This window comes from Ambystoma mexicanum, chromosome 8 (assembly GCF_040938575.1).
Source record: "Ambystoma mexicanum isolate Mex_15411 chromosome 8, UKY_AmexF1_1, whole genome shotgun sequence".
Taxonomy (NCBI): domain Eukaryota; kingdom Metazoa; phylum Chordata; class Amphibia; order Caudata; family Ambystomatidae; genus Ambystoma; species Ambystoma mexicanum.
In genome coordinates this window covers 894802582-894824455 of record NC_090929.1, presented here as the reverse complement: position 1 = coordinate 894824455, position 21874 = coordinate 894802582, and the positions used below count along the sequence as shown (strand labels likewise).

General features: G+C 48.2%; 1 protein-coding gene across 1 annotated transcript in view; it reads left to right on the top strand.

Moving 5' to 3' along the window:
• The first annotated feature begins 3819 nt into the window (after nucleotides 1–3819).
• MMRN2 (multimerin 2) overlaps nucleotides 3820–21874 on the top strand; it is a 181046-nt gene continuing 162991 nt past the window's right edge. Inside the window, exon 1 of the mRNA XM_069610778.1 lies at nucleotides 3820–4279. Within this exon, the coding sequence (XP_069466879.1) occupies nucleotides 4011–4279 (269 nt within the window). The 5' untranslated portion in view covers nucleotides 3820–4010. The remainder of the gene's footprint in view (nucleotides 4280–21874) is intronic.

Below are 21874 nucleotides of genomic sequence, written 5' to 3'. Positions count from 1 at the left end.
CTCATGATAAGTAGGGGGAGATGTTGTCAACATAAAAGATTGCACCCCCTTTAAATGGAACGACATGGGATATGGGAGGGCACGCGGGAGCGGGGAGGAAGGGGAGGGCGAAGGAATGGGAAGTTTAGTTTTGAGACGAATAAAGGAGGTTCAGCATCAAGAGCGACTCTGTGTCCTTATTGTATGTATGCAGTGCTGGGCACAACAGTGAGTAGAGGTAGAAATAGTGGCAGGTAGTACAGTTTGGTGAGTATAGGGGAGCCATCCAGATACAAGGGTCCGGTTTACTCTACACATCTCTGGATGCCACTAATTGTAACTGGTAGTCACCCATTGCAGTTATTGGTGATAAATTGCTTTATTTCAGCCGTTCATTAGAGAGACCAGTAGATAGCATGGAAAGTTTCCCAAAAGACAGTCCAATGTTGTAATTGGTTATTTATAACACGCTTAATACCCAGAGGTTCTAAGCGCGGATTCGGGGATCGAACCTGTGGTGTTCCACATCGTCGTGTTTCCAAGATGAGTGTGTTGCCCCTAAGCTATCCTCCCGAGACAATGTAGCCCCATGTGACACTAAAGGCCTGATTCATGGAATTTTTAGCGTGGTACAAAGTGACTTTACACTGCCAACAAACACTATTGTTAACGGGTCTGGTGCTTCGTTGTCCGCACTCCCATAGAATCCTATAGGACTCTATGGGAATGGGGGCTTACAATTTGCTGGCGCCTGACTTTCCAGGCCAGCGGGGTTGTAATCCCCTGGTGGCACCAGGAAGCCAGGCGCCAGTAAACATTTACGGGTCCGGCAGTAACCCGCCATTAACACCTGCACGTTTACCGCCAGACCCGTAATGAGGCCCATTGTGTAATTTTATCAAGCCGCCATTGCTGGCTAATTATTTTGTTGGAAACACATATGACGGATACAAATGTAATTTCATCATTTAAAAAAATCACAATATACATTCATAGAAAATATAAAGTGCAATGTGTAATGTGCAAAAAAGGCTGACATCCCCTACCATAACTCAACCTTGCGGATTAGTGATGGAGTCAACTCTGTCCAACACTAATATGCGAGGGTCCACAACATTTGTACACCCTAGAAACAAAACCATAAACATAGATGTCCTAATCGATATGAAACAAACATCATCAAAATGAAAACAACCGTAGACAATAATTTTGAAAGAATCACTCTGCCATTCATTTAACTTTAGGTAAGTCTTTATGGAGGAGCCTGGACAACATACCCTGCACCGAGAAAATACCCTAAAGGTTCCCAACTGCATTCAATTTGCTCACCATACATGACATGCACGACATCCCATTCACCCGTTCCAATTCAATTGAGTTCAGCTTTTTGTCGAAATATAATGGTATGGTATGAAGACTTCTAGAGCGCAACATACACCTTATCAAGGCATCACAGCGCTGAAGAAGACTCGATCGAGAGAGCAGTCCCTAGATTCGCCCTCTGGAGAAAGGATCACTGGGGAAACAGGAAGGTCTTCACACCTCGTCTAAACTTTAGGTGGTCCCTAATCAAGCGTAGGGACAGAGGGAGTCCATTCCAAAATGTGGTTGCTCGGGCAGGGATTAAACGACCACCCGATATTTCATATCTGAATCAAGGCGTCACAAAAAAAATAAAAAAACAGCAGAAGATGTCCGGAGGGCTCTAGAAGGAGTATACTGAAGAAATCTGGCCCTGCAAAAAAGGGGGTAGCATTATGAAAGACCTTATGCATAAGGCAAAGTGTCTTAAATTTGACCCGTTGAGACGCAGGGAGCCAGTTTAATGTTTGTAGCAAAGACGAGCTATGATCTTTATGACTCAGATGAAAGCGAAGCCTTGCAGAAGCGTTCTGGATATTATGCAGTTTTTGGAGGGTCTGTTTGGGTAAGCCCAGGTAAATCGCATTACAGTAATCAAGTCCACTATAAATGAAGGCATTAAGCAATGTGGGAATGAGAACTAGTCCAGAAGTCTCTTAAGTGAGCGTAGATGATAGGAACAGGAGCTGGCCACAGAGGCAACCTGGCTTTCTAGAGAGGGAAGAATCCAGCCAGACACCAGGGTTCCTGACCTTTGAGACAGGGGATGGGCACACTCCCAGCCCCTCTGCCAAAGGGCTCTGGAGCCAGAACACCTTCCAGCTCAGCAGCCAGCTGAGCTGGCACAAGAGGGGGGCATAACAGAGGTTTCCATTTTTTTAGCATTACATGTCGATCGGTTGGAAGTCATCCACCTACCAATCAGTTCCAGACAGGCCTTCATGATGCCCATAGGATCCCCCATCGGCTCCACAACATGGAAGATCGGTTGGGTATCGTTGGCATATACATAAAGCTGCCCCTGCCAGACATATCTCACTTTTTCGTCTTAACTTTCAGACGCATGTCATTTGATATGGCGCTGCTGCACTAACTGGTTATAATGGAATCTGTGCTTGCAACTGTGCATAATGGAATCTGCCCGCACTGTGCTAACCCGGGGATAACTGAATCTGGCACTGCTGTTCCATCTGGGCATGCCCATGACAATCGTGCTCATACTTGGGCACTGGGTGGCAATGTTGAGAATACCTTGAGTTTCAATGGAAACATCTGGCAATTAGGTGAGTACTGTAGTATCCTGGGCCAGGTAAAGCATGCGTCCACTCTGGTCCCTGTCTTATCTCCAAGTTCCCAACTGACATTCCCGGTACCTCCAGGTGTCCAGGGTTCCACATACCTCACAGCACCCTCACAGGCCTCTCACTGCAAACTCTCAAGACTCATACACTCTAGCCACTACAAGTACCAGGGCTTTTGGTAACAACACCTGCAAATGGTGCCAGTGCACTTTGTCTCTTTTGGCACTACGTGGGAAATGAAGCAATGCCGGCACTATGATGTCACTGCCAGAGCATGTCAACAGCAATACCTGGAAAATAATGGTGCTCTCTGGGCATTTAATAGCAATAGATGGCAAACCTGAGCCTGGCAAATGCTACGTACGAGCCAAAACGGTCGGCATTGTCAATGCTTGCTTTTCCATTGGACCCAACACCCCATTGTATGACCTCACTTCCGGCAGGGATTTATAGATTGTTCTCGCACGTCATGCCTTTCTACCCTTGCTTCAATCTTAAACGCTGTCTCATCCATAACATGTAATGTGCTTTAGTTCCTTGAGGCGGTACCCCCGCGAAATGGCACTATACAAAACAATAAATACAATATGATACCATAACAAAGGAGATGTTAATTTAAAAGTATCTATTTTAATGGCAGAAATGTTTGCCTTTAATCACTTCCTGTCACTGTAACCGCAATTTTCTAGGCCCGAGTTTTAATTTGGAAAATAAATGCATTCTGGAAGTTGGTGGTTTTGTCAAATGCATTTAAATAATTTGAACGGAAGCACCTGTTACCATAGGAAACGTCAGGGGTGCGAAAAGTGATGAATTTGTGACGTCTTCTAGTTCTTCTGGAGAAGAAGAATTTGAGGTCTGCCTGGCGACGTGTCCCTATTTGCTGTACCCCTATTATTGTGTGCGCATGTTTCTAAACCCTAAACTCCTACACGGCCATGTCCTGCTGGTGGGGTTCTCTGTTATGAAGAGCCGCCCTTTCTTGACTGTTTCTTTTAACCACTTTTCTGTCTTTTCCCTTAAGCTAACATCCTTTTCCTGTATCCCCCATCCCCTGGGACGAACCCGACGATAAGACTAGGTTCCTGTTCTCAGACAAGTTTAAGAGGCTGCCAGGGCCGTGGGCTTCCTTGAATAAACCACCCTTGCCCTGTGTCGCGGGGTCTTTCCCTGCAGGAACAGGCGTCATATTGTTTGTTGACCTTTAACATTTCCACACTGGCTGGGAGGGGATTGAAGGTTTTTCCGCTCTTTGTTGCTGGCGCGGGCTTCCTCCGTGTTAATTAACGTTACGTCCTCGGCTGGGAGTAGAGGGGACAGTGCAGCAACTTGTCGGGCTCTTAGAAGGACAGGCCTCCAGCGCGCGCCATGTTGTGGTACCTGTTACTTATTTGCTGCGCAGCGGGGCCTGTGGAGTTAGTGCTCGCGTCTAGGCAGGGGTACAATGCCGGGGGTCCGCCGCTCCGGGCCAGCCTGGAAGTCCATGGCATTTCCAGGTACCCCCACGGGATGCCATCGAGGGAGGCAGGAGCTGCACAGGTGGAGCCGCCCCAAGACCACCGGGCGAGCAGCCTCGATTCGTCGTCCTCTGTGGCAAACGAAGAGCCTGGAGCAGAGAGGCCCGGCCAAAGAAGAGGGTAAGCATTAGCTTCCGGCACTGGCTTTAAATCAGCTTAAAAACAAAAAAATACCAGAAAGTGTAACAGGCTCACAGAAAGCAGTATAATGATTGTTCTTCATTACTTTTCTAGTTCCAATAATTACAGCAAATTCTCCGAACAATATTTTAATCTTAAAACCGTCATACTTTTAGTGATGACTTTTGTCAGTCAAAGGCAGTTCTCTCTCAAAGATGGATAGCAATCACAGACGGGCATCACCTTCTTTGCGGCTAATCAATCCCCAGATAAAATGAAAGGCCTGTCTGCAAGCATTGCCCAAGCAAGCAAACTGCCGAACTTCTCATTAATTAAGTTACTAAGCCCTAACTGGGCATGGATGGGGCACAACACATTGAAACTAGGCACTGCGTGCATGCTCATTTGAAAAGGTCAAGCAAATGCTTAAAGCTGCTTGTTTTAGCAAGTACCGTTGACGTAACTCGTTATTAAGACCATGCCATTTAATCATTTTAGAAACTGTTTAATAAATGCTAATGAATAAACAGGCAGTGGACATTTTATAAGCAGCTTAGTCTATGCTTAAAGAACATATAAACTGCTTGTAGGATGGTGCATGCTTATATCATTGCCTGGAAACTGTTTTTAAGCATCCACACCACCTGCCTGATAAGGGCTTAGGTAATGTTATGCAGGCGTTTCTCCTTGGCTAAAGGTGCTGCTCACATCAATGGTAACATTTTATCTGAAAATTGTCTAAATGTTTATTTGCTTGTCTTAGGTTAGTTGTTCCTTGTTTTATCCCTGGAAGTATATGAAATCTAATGTTGTTGTGATTTTATTCACTGAATTAATATATGTTATGATAATGGAAAAAATGTCTTTTTTAATATGGATATGTGTTTATGTGTGTATGTATGTATTTAATGTTGTATATACAAAGCCGTTAGCTAAAAGTATATTATCAATAAACCACATATACAATAAACATGCACAGGGAAGTCAGATGCCCAACCCCTGGCATTATATGAGAATTTAAAATAAATTAAAAATACCCGTTTACTGTTACGTGTAGTAGAACAAATAAACTGTTCGTGAAAATGGAGAATTCCCACAAATCTGCAGGCATTCGCCAAGAGATTGCGGCCCAGAATTCCCTTATCGTCCTGGGCACATGGGTGTGTTTAGGAAAAGCGACTGGTAAAGGTCCCCAGGGGGGAGAAGAGCTGGATTGAGAAGGGGACTGTGAGCAGTGGAAGGATGAATGGGTGCATAAGGGCCTGGAGAGATGGCTATGGAAATCGTCTATATAGAGTGAACAGTGTAGGAGGGTGGGCACTTCCTTCGCGGCAGGAGCAGAGTGATTCAAGTGGCAGGAAGGGGCATGCAAAGAAGAAAGACACACGGCTGGTGGGCAGGGAAGGCAGTGGTGGGAATGCAGCGGAAGTGGGGCAAAAGACAGGCTACATTGTGAGTGGGGTAGGTGCATCCGCGGTGCAGATGTCTGTAGAAAGGTAAAAGCATCAGTGTGCTATACTTTAGAGTGGGTAGGAGTGCACAGGAAGCAGGGCATCTTGTTTCTAATCTCAGTTACCTCTCTGACTAAACTGTGTGACCCTGGGCAGAGAACTGTATCTCACAAGGCTTCGGTTTGTTTATCTGCCACAACTAAAGGCAGTTAGAAACAAGTAAACAACAGTTTTATGTAAAAGGGGCGTGGTTGGACACCGAACGCCCACTGGCCAGTGTGTGAGACGGAGGTGGCACTGCAGGGACAAGTAAATGGGTCGAAGAAAATGGCATTGATTTAGGCAGTGTGAAGGAAGATCAGTGGGCCTTTCTCGAGCACACTTGACAGTAGTTAGCTAGGGGGTTGGCTGCGATAAAGGCAACAGAGGTTGTGTGCATGATCGATGACAGGGTCCCTCAAATAGTAATGAAAGAAAAACATGTCAGTACCAGGGTTTTTGGGGACGGCTTTGCCTTGCCCCGCAGCGGATAGCTTAAAGTGGCGGCTGGGGTGGTTATGTGTATTGCAGGGTAAGATAAGCCACCGTAACAGCTACATATCACACATTTTACCATTTTGTGGTGCTTTAAATAAAAAAGGTCTTACCATAATTCATCATGTTTAATAGTTCTCAAGAGCATAATAGGGATGAGTCAGTTCTGCTGAGATGCAAACATTTGACCTGGACGTCCCTCTCAAATCCCGGTATCAGGTAATAATGTCCCCATACATAATGTTGCTGGGAAAAGCCATTGGCTTATATTTTTTGGCAGGGGACATTTTTGCTGGGACATTATTACATGGAACCCAAATCCCGGCAGCGGGCACATTGGGCCATCAGCTGGCTTTAGAAGTGCTGCCAGAATGGATCTCTATAATATTGGCCATTTATGTTGAGCACACACAAAAAGAATCACCTCTCTTGGTGCTTGAACAGGTGACGTGATTACCCAAATGGATACTACTTTTATTATTGACCCTAGAAGGATGAAAGGATGAGTTGTCCGCACCGGGATTGAAGCCTGTGACTTGCAGATGATTCTCCACCCCGTGTAAGAGTTGTCGCCCTTCTCTGCAGCCGTGATTGTTTCACTGCTGCCGTGAAAGTGGGAGGAAAAGAGAAGAGGAGGAGACCCCACCTCACAACCAAGCTTGTGAGAAGCAGGGCCAAACTCAACTGCTAGACTAGCTATGTGAACAGATATGCGGGTCACATATCAAACCCTCAGAGGGCCAACTCAACATTTCATCCTTTGGTGATTGTTAAAATGAGTGCCATTGAGTTGGGTGATGATATACTTGGCGAGAGTTGAAGGTGTATGTGGCTAACCTTGTAATCGGGAGACCTGGCCTCCACATGTGATCCTGGGAAAATTACCTCAATGTCTCTCACATTGTAAATATGTGAAATGTAAAACAACGTCCACAGAATGACACCTTCTACTGTCCTCACAAGGCATACTATCCCCAACCCATCACTACCATTTCCTTTTTTTCTGTAATACAGTCTCAACTGGGCCTCACATACCAAACCACTGCATGCACATCACATGGGGGTAGAAATAAAGATTTGATGAGTGGGTGCTGAAAGAAGCTTCTGGGTGTCGAGCCACCCCCAGAAAGCTAGAGAACAAGGCACTAGTGAAAAGTGTGCCACAGATTTAAGTTCCACAGAAGATTCAAACTATAAACTATCATAGGCTGTGGCCAGAGCAGCCTGCCTTAATTCCTGAGTTTATGCAAAAATGTGACGTATGCATCACCTATATCGAATTTAAGGATTCTGCTCAATTAGTTAAAAATAACTGTCTTTCTTAGCTGTTGTCCTCCTTTTGTCCCCTCACATGGGATTGAATTTAATCTGTGTGATATGTGCTGTCCTGTGTGCATTGTTATGTGTCGCACCCTTATGCCTTCGGGCCACACTGGTGCCATATAAATTAAATAAATAAATGAATTGAATAAATAAATAAAGTCTCCTAGTTGTGCCCTAATGCTCCTTCATTTATATTTCCAAGCACGCATACATAATGTCACATCAATATGCTAGTTTGGAATCCGCTGGCCTGGTGTCTGAAGTAGCTCCTTGTGGTTGTTGGTGTCAAGCTAACCAGGCTCTAATAGCCTAGAATAAGCAGAATAATAGCTCTCAGTTCACAGCAATTTCGATCTAAATGCTTTCTTTTAAGCACTCTGATGTTCCTTGAAGTTATTATATCAGGTACCTAAAAAAACACCTACACGTTAAGTGCCAAGAAGTCATTCTTTTTATTATGAGTGCTATATAAATGGAAGGCCTGACCCACTCAACCCTATAATTTGCACGGATTTGGCTTTCTAGGTGCTCTGTGCAGAATGTTAGCAAAGAGGATCTGCATGGAAACATAGCTACCTGGCCAACCACGTTATGTTATGTTATGTTATGTTAAGACTTCTTATATAGTGCACGGTCGCCCAAGGGCATCATGGCGCTGAAGAGCTGGAGGAGAAGCCCTGAGAGCCGCCATCCGCCATCAGACAGCAAGGTTAAAAAAGGTGGGTTTTAAGAGCCTTCCTAAAGACCAAATGGTTAGGTATTTTTTCAATATGACGGGTAACTTGTTCCATAACTGTGTAACTGCAATAGAGAAGGCACGTCCTCCAATCCAGGAACAGCGAAAAGATGGTACACAGAGCAGGTCAGCCGACTCAGATCTAAGGGAGCGCTTCGGAAAATAGCGTGAAGATTTACTATGGAGATACTCCGTCCCCTGGTCATGCAGAGCGCGATGCACAATACAGAGTGCCTTTAAATCAATGCGTTTGGCCACCAGTAGCCAATGCAAGCGACGCAGGACCGGAGAAATGTGGGTGCCATAAGGTGATCCTGTCGCCACCTGTGCAGCAGTGTTTTGAAGACGCTACAGTCGGAGGATCAAACCCTTAGGCTTTGCAAGATAAAGGGAATTGCAATAATCCAGTCGACTGGAAACCATTGCAGCCACAACCAGTGGCTGCAAGGAAAGAAGTATAGAGTGGAGGACCTGTTTCAGTATTTTCAAGTGGAAAAACCCAGTCTGACATTCAGATGATACCGGAGAATACATAGACAGGATGGCAGTCATAATTACTCCCAGGTTCTTAACCTTCATTGTAGGAACAGGAATAGAGCCCAGGGAAGAAGGCCAGAAATTCGAGATCCAAAGTGAAGGGCCAGGAGGAAACCCACAACCAGCACCTCCGTTTTGTCCCCATTCATTTTCAGCCAATTAAGGCCCATCCACTCCCCTACGGCCATCAGGCACTGATGAAGGCGCAACAACACCTGAGTCCGATCAAGATATAACCGAATCAGTATCTGGGTGTCGTCGGCATACGAATAGCACCCGACGCCGAAGGAGCGGATGAGACACACTAAGGCCCAGATGTATATATTGAAAAGAATGGGGGACAAAACGGAGCCCTGAGGCATACCACAAGTGAGGTAAGAAGGATTAGAGAGAAAAGGAGACAGCAAAAGGGATGGAGATCTATCCATGAGAAAAGAGGAGAACTAAGCTAAGACTGACCAGATATACCGACTTGGGTGAGGCGGGATAGCAGGGTAGGATGGGCAACCGCGTCGAAAGCCGCCGATAGATCTAGTAATATCAGGGCTCTGACACCCCGCACATCAACCAGCCTGGCCATGTCGTCCTGGATTGAAACCAGGACGCTCTCAGTACCCCGGCCTAGCCGAAAGCCAGACTAGGCTGGAACAAGACAGTCAGAAAGTTCAAGAAAAGAAGACAGAAGAGGGGAGACCAGTGGTTCCAAGAGTTTCATAAGATCAGGAAAAAGCGAGATGGGCCAGAATTTAGATGGTAAAGAAGGGTCCAGCGAAGGTTTATATAGGAGTGGGCTTACCATTGCAGCCTTTAACTCCGGTGAAATGAACCCTGTTTGGCAAGAGGCATTAACAGCCTACGTAATCACCCCTAAAAGGTCAGATGAATTCCCAGTTGTAATGGGAAGGGGGCGATGACTAATTTGGCTATTGACACATACATGGATACAAACATGAGCTGCGCTATTCCTGCAAATAGGTAACTTGCTATAGCAGGGCCAGTCGGATAGCTGAGGGGCAACACGTTTATGTTGGGAGCAAGACAACGCAGAGTAACAGAGGCTCAAATCCCAATTCCACGCTTAGAGATCTGGGTCCAGTATTAAGAGCGTTATAAAAGATTCATTAATTAGAATTTATGCAGTGGGAGCATTCATTAGGTGATGTTCGTGGCGAAGTAGATGACATTGAAAAGGTGTGTATACCAGCCAAGGGCCACCTTTGCGGCAGCACAGGGCTTCGAGCTCACAGGGGCGTGGAAGCTCACTTCCAGAACCAAGATGAGGAGGATGCTGTGTCCCAGACACTGCACTCATAGCATCTGGCCACACAGATGCTCTTTAACACATCTCTGTGATATCAGCAGTGCACTTAAATGTGGAGCTTTGTATTAGTGGTCAACAGAAGCAGACACAGCAGTGAATGTTCATTGGCAAGACCATTGTGTAGACCAAGTCCCCCTAATAAGTCTAAATGTGTGTGTGGTAAGAATGGATCAGTGCATTTTCATCTACATGCCCCCAGCTTCTTAAACACATCTGTTCCTTCTCTCAAGACAGCTATACCAAGTCACATCATCACAATCGCAACCAATCTAACAAAACAGACCCGGCTGCTATGGTGCCATAGAGTTCGTCTGACTTGTCATCCTTGATCAATGTCCCACAAACAAGGGCCAGAATTGCATGTAAAAATTCTTGACCTGGGTAAAAAAACAGGTGCTCCAAAACCTGGGCACACATTTTGGCCCTCATTACGAGGTTTCCGGTAGGCCGCCGGTAGTGACGGCGGTCTACTGGCAATCCTCGGCTTACTGTTTCCGCTGTCCGATATCCCAGTAATAACGGGATATTACGGGCAGCGGTGGCGGAACGGTCAATTCCAATTCCCGTGGAGTTCCATAGGACTTCATGGGAATGGGAACACTGAAGCACTGGCACCACTAGTAATGGTGCTGGTGCTTCAGTGTTTTATTTGCCATTAGGGGCCTGAACTACCAGCATGTCAGGCCTGGCGGTAGTTCACAGCGCCTAGAGGCAGACTCGGAGTGAGCTGGTCCGGAAACAACGTTACCGGCACCTTTTTTCCAGACTGGCTCACTCGTAATGAGGGCCAAAATGTTTGTTCGTGCAATCAACTAACCCACCACTACGAGTTCAGCTATGCAGTATAAAAGTGATGGTACTTGCTACCCCTTTTTGGCAGTTATGGAATTACCGCCACTTGTACTGTACTTGTGAATTCAGAGTCTTGACTTTGAAGTGACAGATTTACCTCGGGTAAAATGCTGGCGGTAAATCCTCCACTGTAAGGCCATGATTGGCATATTTACCCTGGTAGAATTACCATTCGCGGTAAAATCCCGAGGGAGTCCATTGGACTCCAAAAAATGGGGATATACCCTTTCAGGATGATCTCTGACACTGCCTGCTTAATCATGGGGTGCTCTACCTCTTCTGTTGGGTGCCTTCCGCATATTCACTGTCTGTGCACCAAGGCAGAGATTATAAGGATAATCTATGTGCACACTTTACACTTCGTCTATTGGGTCTTTTTTAATTTTGGCTAGTGCATGGCCCTGTAAGCGCTACCTATAAATGGGAACTATTGGCATGGGAAGTAATGATAGGAAAGAGATAGGATTGTAGGAGGGGCCCAAAGCCGATGGAGGTTGCTTGGATTTTCAACCATCTATTTGCAGACCACAGCCATGTTAGATCTTCTGGCCATTTGCATCCACTTCCTGCCCTTTAATTCCCAAAATACACAATCCTGGGATCTTTCTTCACTAACGATGTGCTTTTAAGGGGATTCCAATAGTGTTTCCAATAGTGTTTCTAAGCCGTCTTCTGAAATGTAATGGTTTTATTGCAGCTGTATACCAGCTTTTGTTGTAAGGAAAAGCCCTTAACCATGTGTGCCTTCAGCCACTTCATTTTTAAACATTGTGTGCATCTTTGCAAACAGTTTGCGATATATATTCCGACGTGGTCTCTGAGTTCCAAAACACAAGGCAGGTTAGAAGGGCCCCCGTTCAGCAGAGCAACAGGATCGGGCCGGGCTTTCCCAGTGCAGCATAAAACTGGAACAAGCTACCACTGTCTCTCCGCCTTCAAAATAACTATCTGACTTTCAGGAAGCACTTTAAAACTCACATGTTCAAATGAGTCCACTCTGTGCTTAGCAATAGGTTTTACATTTTCTGCTGCCACTGTTCTCTATTGTTGTATGTTCTATGTTGATGCGCCCTGATGCCTGCGGGCTTCCAGCGCTTTACAAGCATATAAATAAATAAATATCTTCCTTGCTCTGAATGTGTGTTAAAAACAAGCATTGGCAAAGCCAACAGTGTTGACACTTGTATAAGCATGTCCCAGGCATTTGACAGGCCCTGTCAGGCACTGCCCCCCTATGCCCATGTACTAATACCATTTGCCAGCCGCTGCCATTTTATGGCCAGGTAGCAGCACCATGGCAGTTTATGGAAAATGCAGATCCCATGCCAATGCTTCTTTTGAATAGACAAAATAGCCAAGTATATCATTATTAATAAATTTCTCGAACAGTGACACCATCAGCGGACATTGAAAGAGGGCCTCTGTCAGAGGACACGAAGCAGTCCCAACTGCAAAGGGCATTGTATGTATCACAAACAAAAATAAATAAAAAATATACAACAGGCAAGGTCAGCAGGCCTGACATTTCTCGCAAACAGCTTCATTAATTTCAAGTCTGTCTCTAAGGCGAAACGCTGCAAAGGAAGAGGACTTCACATTCTGGCCCTGCCTTTGTTTTCTTGGGCAGATGTATAAGGGCTTTAGTATAATCGAGTTCCCACACATCCCAGTGCCATGAACAATAGGCAGTAGCAAAGCCATGCCCGGAGACCGAGGCAGGACAAGTGTCTGGCATGAAGAGAAGCGAAGGAGGCCTTTCATGCTCGCTGCAACTTCCCTCTGAAAACATGCGTGATATGTTAGTGGGACACAGCTCACGCCCATCGGAATGTGCGGCCGTCTCAGTGATCGCAATACTGACCCCCAGCGGCACAATGTGGCGACGAAAATCAGAAGAGAAGGGGAAGAGACAAGTATATAAGCATCGGCAGGGGGAGCAAGGAACACCAGCATACGTGCCAACATATCTTGTAGTGCGAAGTTTATAATGCAGAAATCAGGGCCTACACGTCCCTGAATCCCAAGGTAAAACCAGGACTGTACTAGCATCTCCCGAATGGAATAGGGCATTATAATAATAATAATTAGGCTTTTATATAGCGCTACAAACCCTCAGGTATCCGAGCGCTGCTTATTATTACCCACGGTGTGTGGTGCTCATTTATCGACCTCGGAAGGATGAAAGGCTGAGTTTGGCCCCGCCGGGATTCGAACCTGCGTTAACAGGCTCTGCACGGGTGTCAAAGCGAGCGCTCTACTCGCTGTGCCACTTGACCGGCATATGGAATTATGGAATGTATGCACCAGACTGGCCTATTGGGACTTACACAAGGGGGTGACAAGGTTAAAGGTAAAAGAGGGAGGTCTTTCCAGCCTTGGGAAGGGAAGTGGCCTCGAATAATCCAGAGGACCTGCGAGAGTGGCAAAGGCAGCTTGAATGCAAAAGACAAAGCCATCAGTTCTGGTCTTGTGGCATAGGATTTGAAGGTAGAGATGGAGCAGAGGGTTCTGGTGGGAACATTACTCAGGAAAGTACCCCGTTGCCAGCTAGCCCAGGCCAGACCACGGAAAAGGCACTTCATTCTCTAAGCAACAGGAGTCCAGCGAGCTGAGATAAGAGCGTTCAAGGTTTGGCCGCATTTATGGATTTTCTGGAAGTAAAGGGTCTGGGGCAGTTTGCATCCTTTGCTGTCAGTAAATAGTCGATTTGGAACGTCCGGAGTAGAGGATGGTTCCATAGTCAAAATGGGAGGAGGTGAGGGCAACGAGCACGGGGAGGAGGTGACAGCAGCGAGCACGGGGAGGAGGTGAGTGCAGCGAGCACGGGGAGGAGGTGAGGGCAGCGAGCACGGGGAGGAGGTGAGGGCAGCGAGCACGGGGAGGAGGTGAGGGCAGCGAGCACGGGGAGGAGGTGAGTGCAGCGAGCACGGGGAGGAGGGGAGCGCAGCGAGCATGGGGAGGAGGTGAGTGCAGCGAGCACGGGGAGGAGGTGAGGAGCAGCGAGCACGGGGAGGAGGTGAGGACAGCGAGCATGGGGAGTAGCTGGAGGCAGCAAGCATGGGGAGGAGGTGACGGCATCGAGCACGAGGTGAGGGCAACGAGCATGGGGAGGAGGTGATGGCAGTGACCACGGGGAAGAGGTGAAGTGAGCACGGGGAGGAGCTGAGGGCAGCGAGCACGGGAAGGAGGTGAGTGCAGCGAGCATGGAGAGGAGGTGAGGGCAGCGAGCACGGGGAGGAGGTGAGGGCAGCGAACACAGGGAGGAGGTGATGACAGTGAGCACGGGGAGGAGGTGAGGGCAGCAAGCACAGGGAGGAGGTGACGGCAGCGAGCACGGGGAGGAGTTGAGGGCAACGAACACGGGAGGAGGTGACGGCAGCGAGCACGGGGAGGAAGTGTAGCGAGCACGAGGAGGAGGTGAGGGCAGAGAGCATGAAGAGAAGGTGAGGGCAGCGAGTACGGGGAGGAGGTGATGACAGCGAGCACAGGGAGGAGGTGAGGGCAGCGAGCACCGGGAGGAGGTAAGGATAGGGAGCACGGGGAGGAGGTGAGGGCTGCGAGCATGGGGAGGAGGTGAGGGCTGCGAGCATGGGGAGGAGGTGAGGTCTGCAAGCACGGGGAGGAGGTGAGGGCTGCAAGTGCAGGGAGGAGGTGGGCGCTGTGAGCACAGGGAGGAGGTGACGGCAGCGAGCTCGGGGAGGAGGTGAAACGAGCACAGGGAAGAGGTGAGGGCAGCGAGCACGGGGAGGAGGTGAGGGCAGCGAGCACAGGGAGGAGGTGAGTGCAGCGAGCATGGGGAGGAGATGAGGGCAGCGAGAACGGGGAGGAGGTGAGGGCAGCGAGAACGGGGAGGAGGTGACAGCAGCGAGCACGGGGTGGAGGTGAGGGCAGCGAGCACGGGGAGGAGGTGAGGGCAGCGAGCACGGGGAGGAGGTAGGGCAGGGAGCACGGGGAGGAGGTGAAGCAAGCACGGGGAGGAGGTGAGAGCAGCGAGCACGGGGAGAAGGCGAGGGCAGCGAGCACGGGGAGGAGGTGAGGGCAGCGAGCACTGGGAGGAGGTGAGGGCAGCGAGCACGGAGAGAAGGTGACAGCAGCGAGCACAGGGAGGAAGTGAGGGCAGCAAGCACTGACAGGAGGTGAGGGCAGCGAGCATGGGGAGGAGGTGAGGGCAACGAGCACTGGGATGAGGTGAGGGGCAGGGGTGAGCGCAGCGAGCACTGGGAGGAGGTGAAGGCAGCAAGCACTGGGAGGAGGTGAGGGCAGCGAGTACGGGGAGGAGGTGATGACAGCGAGCACAGGGAGGAGGTGAGGGCATCGAGCACCAGGAGGAGGTAAGGATAGGGAGCACGGGGAGTAGGTGAGTGCAGCGAGCACGGGGAGGAGGTGAGGGCTGCGAGCATGTGAGGGCAGCAAGCACAGGGAGGAGGTGACGGCAGCGAGCACGAGGAGGAGTTGAGGGCAACGAGCACGGGAGGAGGTGACGGCAGCGAGCACGGGGAGGAGGTGTAGCGAGCACGAGGAGGAGGTGAGGGCAGTGAGCATGAGGAGGAGGTGAGGGCAGCGAGTACGGGGAGGAGGTGATGACAGTGAGCACAGGGAGAAGGTGAGGGCAGCGAGCACCGGGAGGAGGTAAGGATAGGGAGCACGGGGAGTAGGTGAGTGCAGTGAGCACGGGGAGGAGGTGAGGGCTGCGAGCATGGGGAGGAGGTGAGGTCTGCAAGCACGGGGAGGAGGTGAGGGCTGCGAGTGCAGGGAGGAGGTGGGCGCTGTGAGCACAGGGAGGAGGTGACGGCAGCGAGCACGGGGAGGAGGCGAAACGAGCACAGGGAGGAGGTGGGCGCTGTGAGCACAGGGAGGAGGTGACGGCAGCGAGCACGGGGAGGAGGCGAAACGAGCACAGGGAGGAGGTGAGGGGAGCGAGCACGGGGAGGAGGTGAGCGCAGAGAGCACAGGGAGGAGGTGAGTGTAGCAAGCATGGGGAGGAGGTGAGGGCAGCGAGCACGAGGCGGAGGTGAGGGCAGCGAGAACGGGGAGGAGGTGACAGCAGCGAGCACGGGGAGGAGGTAGGGCAGGGAGCACGGGGAGGAGGTGAAGCAAGCACGGGGAGGAGGTGAGAGCAGCGAGCACGGGGAGAAGGCGAGGGCAGCGAGCACGGGGAGAAGGCGAGGGCAGCGAGCACGGGGAGGAGGTGAGGGCAGCGAGCACTGGGAGGAGGTGAGGGCAGCGAGCACGGAGAGAAGGTGACGGCAGCGAGCACAGGGAGGAGGTGAGGGCAGCAAGCACTAAGAGGAGGTGAGGGCAGCGAGCATGGGGAGGAGGTGAGGGCAGCGAGCACTGGGATGAGGTGAGGGGCAGGGGTGAGCGCAGCGAGCACTGGGAGGAGGTGAGGGCAGCAAGCACTGGGAGGAGGTGACGGCAGCAAACAAGGGCAGGAGGTGAGGGCAGCGAATACATTGAATTTCTAAGGAATGGGAAGAAGGCAAAGTTCCTTCTTTCCTTTTACACTATCTTTAGCTAGACCCAATGACATCAGAGGAAGTGACATCACAGAGTGTTTTACCTCCAATGTTGGCCATTGTTTATTCCTGTTATAACCGATACTTATTAAAAGCTCGATGTAAAATGTTGATAAATAGTGCCTTGCAATCAGAGTCACTCAGAGCTGCATGAAATGTTCCTAATTGCTCTTGGAACGGGGAGGGAGGGGAAGAAGGCAAGAGCCGAGAGAGAGAGAGAGAGAGAGAGAGAGAGAGAGATAATGCGTGAAGGATGTCTAAATTGGAATTACAATCCAGTGAGAGCTGCCAGTGACTCTACAGCACTGTGTTCTCTTAAAGGCATTTTACAAACGTGTGCCATTAGTAGCCGAGTGAAGTATAAAATATATGAGGAGTGGAGAAAGTGATCTGAAAAATGACCCAACGTCCGGAGGAATATGGTCTACGTGCAGTGAGTTGCAATAATCACTTCTACATGCAATGGCCCGTCGCCCAGGAAGTTAGGCAGCAAAATAGGGTGGGATGTTCTTAGCCAACCTCAGGTCATAGTTGTAATTCTACAGCACCTAGATAATCCGAGTAAATGATTTTACCCATTGGCCTGGCCCACCTAACCTCATACTCTAAAATCTTTCTATGACTCAAGATCTTTGACTCGTTGGTTGCAGCCGGAATCTACGATGGAAGAGAAACCGGATCAAGAGTTGTTCTTTGGTCTGCCCTCGATGGCACCACGCTGTACATGAACAGATTTTCCATTTTATGATCTTGCGGCAGCTGGTCTCCCTCTTTTTCCCCAGTCAGACCACTGGCTCGCTCTCCTCAATATTCATCTGGATTTCCATAATAAAATGGTGGCCAGAGTTGAAAAATTGTGGGGCGAGTTTCATACCCTTTGGCACCTCACACACCCTATCCACCCCCTAGAAAAGAGAGGGGTATCCCCTGGACAGCTGGGAACGGCCAATCAGAGTGTGCCTTGCCTGACACTCCAACCCACATTTCCATTGGCCCATGAACCCTTCATATTGAAAGGTATTGCGCACAACTCACAGGTCCCGTTGATAGGATTGCTGGCTCCCATGATGCAATGGGGTGGATGACTAACCTCCAAGATGACAGGCCTCTTCCCGCGAACAATCATGTAATGGCCCCTGTTGGTGCTGAGGCTTGACATGGGTCAACAATTGCATAGCAACAAGTCCGTCCGTGAAGCAGAGACTCTGTTTCGGCCAAAGGTTTGCCAGGGCTGTTCACTTCTCAGTTGGCCAATGGGACGAGATGCATATCTCCGGGTTCAGCTCCGCAAATGCCTTTTGGTGTTTCAGAAGGGCACTAGATGGAGGGAGCGGGCACTGGCAATCTCTGGAACTCTTTCACTGGCACCCAGTCACAAGGAGGTCATTTCCAGGCCTTTTCGCTCTTAAGCGTCATGTGATTAATACTAAACCCGCGAGTTCTCATAGAATTACATTATTTCACCAAGATACTGTGGATGTGGCAAGTGCCCCTCATCCTGCTTGATATGTACCTCCATTGAGGCAGGCGCTTCATCATGAACCCTCCTGCATGGCAAAAAGTCTCTTTCTTCAACCCTACGCAGGGCAGCGACCCTCATCCTTTTTGATCACATGCTCCATGTTAGCCTGCTCGGATTCGTCTCTGTCCCCCCCTTTATAGTCATGCTCTTGTCATGCTCTAGTCATTCCCCCACCTCTGTTTATGGCAGAGCTGCCTGGGACCAGGGTCGGACTGGAGCATTAAGTTGTCTCGGGCACCAATGAAAAATTGGCCCACAGTTGCAAATGGCTGTTCATTCCTTTTGTGACAGACCGTTTGATTAGTGCTGAAGGGGGAGTTTTTGGAGAACCCGTGGTGCAAATGGTGCCCCTTAAAGAATATGTATTCAGCAACAATGGTCAACACTACTAGCCGAATAGTAAAGTAACTTCTCACACTGGCCCACATTGGCCAAAAAAAGTAGCCCAGTTTGACCCAAAAAAGTGTCTCACACTAGTATTTTGCGTTTTTGGATTGACCATTGCCCTATAGGCCAGTCCGAGCCTACCTGAGACTATCGCCGTAGCACAACATCCCCTCCTATTTATGGGGAGCCACTACACCACAGAGCGAAGCAGTGTAGTCCCAGAGCTCTGAGGAGCGTGCGATGAAGTCAGCATCAAGGATATTGCACAAACCTTCACGTGTGGGAAACCAATGCCTTGTTCTCTGATCTTGGGCCTACCCTGTTCCCTCGAGTCCCAACAGGTGTTTGGGTGGCGTCCACGCCCCAACGATCCCAGTTTTCTGTCGAGGTGGGCGGGGTGTGACTCTCGAAACCTGTTTGCTGGCGACAGGTGCACCAAAGCCCCACCCTAAGCTAATACATGTCATCTCACACCCAGCGTGGATGCACAGTCCTTTTTCTAAGAGGTACTTGCCAGCAACCATTCAAGGGTTTAACTCTTACTTTAATATTTCATTAACACATTCTGCTTTTGTAATCATTTTTGCAATTGAAAAGTTGACAGCTGCCATGGAAACCGACATTATTGTGCCATCATACAAAATATTTGAAGTGGTTTTGTTTACTGCACAGGTAAAAATAAAATGTAGCTGAACAAGGAGGAGTTATTGTTGAATGTTTCCTTGTAGCTTTTTTTGTGAGGCAACACATGCAGTTGTATTAATCAATGCGATATATTTGTTTTAATTTCATATATTTATTGGTGATTCATTCTGCACTTAATTTAATACTCGTCAAGGTTCTAAGAGTCGAACCAGGGGTTGAACCCATGTTGCACAGCATTCGTTTTCATTTTCTCCCTCTCCCTCTCTCTCCCTCTCGCCGGAACAGGGATTGAACCCATGTTGCACAGCATTCGTTTTTCTTTTCTCCCTCTCTCTCTCTTTCTCTCTCCAGACAAGGGATTGAACCCATGTTGCACAGCATTCGTTTTTCTTTTCTCCCTCTCTCTCTCTTTCTCTCTCCAGACAAGGGATTGAACCCATGTTGCATAGCATTCATTTTCATTCTATTTCTCTCTCTTTCTTTAAAACGACAAAACCCTTGAAATTCAGCAGATGAGGGAATTCATGATCATCTTAACTCAGTGTCCCCCCGTTGATGACCCCTAGGATCTAATGTTGTGCTATTTACATAGTGTTTAATCCTGAATGCTTTACATTGAACATCGTTCAACCTGAGTTGGTACTCATTTATCGATCTCGGAAGGATGAAAGGCTGAGCTGGCCTTGCCAGGATTTGAACCTGCGACCTGGAGATCACACACAGATCACAGCAGCAAGTGCTCAACCCACTGAGGTATCTTGCTGGCCTCTAATTTTGCTTGTCATTGAGAATCCCATCTGTTATGTAGGTGCTCATGGGATTTGCAACAGGCGGATGCCAAGTTAAGACGATCATCACTTCACACATCCACTGAATTTTAAGGAGTTTGTTGCATTAAATCTGATCACCTTAACTGTCCCTTAACTAAAGTTTTTTCAATGAATTTGAAGGGTTTTTGTTAAATCATAGTTTATTCTAGTGCTGCAGGCCACGGCCACTGTACATGTTGCACCAATAGGTTTCTTTAGGGGCCCACTAGCCATAGCCTTCGTCCATGTCCACTGTACATGTTCCATATATAGGTTTCCTTGGGGGGCATGAGCCATGGCCTGGCCAGTGAGCACAGCCTTTGGCTGTGCCCACTGTATATTTTAACACACTAGGTTTCTTTCAAGCCCACTCATCATGACCTTTGGCCATGGCCATGGAAAACGGCCTTCGGCCATGGCACATGTTGCACCAATAGGTTCCTTTGGGGCCCACTGACCAGGGCCACTGGCACAAATACCCATTTCCCTCTGCCTAGTAGATGTTATCACAACAGATGTCCCCCTATTTATTTATTTTTCCTCAGTTTTCATTCCCTTGATAATCCCAGATAATTACAGCGGTAATCTCTCGCAACAAGCAGGCAAATATGACTGATTTTCATTTCTGAAAAGTCTCTCTACTGCAAAGCACCATGGGAGATATAGCTATATTTTTGCGAGAAGGGTCATGACCTTCCTGTCAAATATTTTAAAAACTACTGGATAGAATAACCCAAAACAAGTCCCAGAAATTAAGTGAACGCTTCGTGCCAAAGTTGTTTCTATTTCGGTCTAATTACTTCCAGCATTTTATATGCGCTACGGCTTGATAACATTTGGACTTTTTCTCTGGGAAAATGAATGGCAGTAGGCCGAAAACAGTGTGTTGGCTTTCTTAATAACTTTTTCACTTTTTTAAAAACCTTTCCCATAATGTCCAACCTGAGAGGATCTGTGACAAACATTTTGTTTGGAAAATGTCAGCAAAATCCATCAGTTAAGTCAAAAATTATTAGCAATAGAATTTTAGGATTTCCTATGGCTCATCGCCATGGCGATCGCCGCACTATAGTGTGTGTATATATATTTCCCATGATGCATTGCTGGAGCTGAGGTATTTCATTTCTGAAATTCTGCCATATTGAAAATCGCGATTACCAATTGCGATACATTTTTTGATAAGGGCCTTAAAATGATCTATGGGGGATGTAGGGTAGTTTTTACGCTGAGGAACAAGTCAGCAGGTTAAGTGAAGAGTATTGGTCAAGGTGTGAGGACAGTGAATGGTGTAGATTTGATCAAGTGGTACACGAAAAGAGTAAATACTTGGAGCATACTATAGTGTTATAGACAAAGGGAGGGGTTGTTATCACAGGATAATTAACCGCCTCTATGTTATGGCCTGAGGCGATGATGTAGGGTCATTATTCCAAGCGATAACAATTCCTTCCGATGTCTATAAGGCACATGGTGGTAACAGCATTAAAGGTTTTGGAGCAGTGGTGATGAAGTAAGACATGTCAGTTCTAAAGTGAGTAAAGCACATGAAACTAATTATCATGTTCAAAGAAATCTTGCTCGGGAATTGCGCTGCTGTTTTTTGAGTGCAGAGACACACCCTCTGTTGATTCCCTCGGAAGTTAAAATGTCGTGAATGCAATCAATACTAGTAGTCGTTTACTGAATTCCACACATTCAGACTGTCTGAGAGAAGTTCAATGCCAATTTCTATGTGCTAATACATATTAGGGTGTGTCAGGCAGGGTCTACTGAGAAAGAATAACCTGTTCTATGGACCTACAATTACATTTTATCTCATACTTTAATAGGTAAGAAACTGCTATTTACAAACCAATCTGGTCCTGCCCACAAGGACAGTCCAGCACCAAAATGCAGTGCAACTCTCCTCTGAACAAGAGCACCAACCGCGGGCCCCAGGAACGGGCTTCGGTCTTGTCGGGG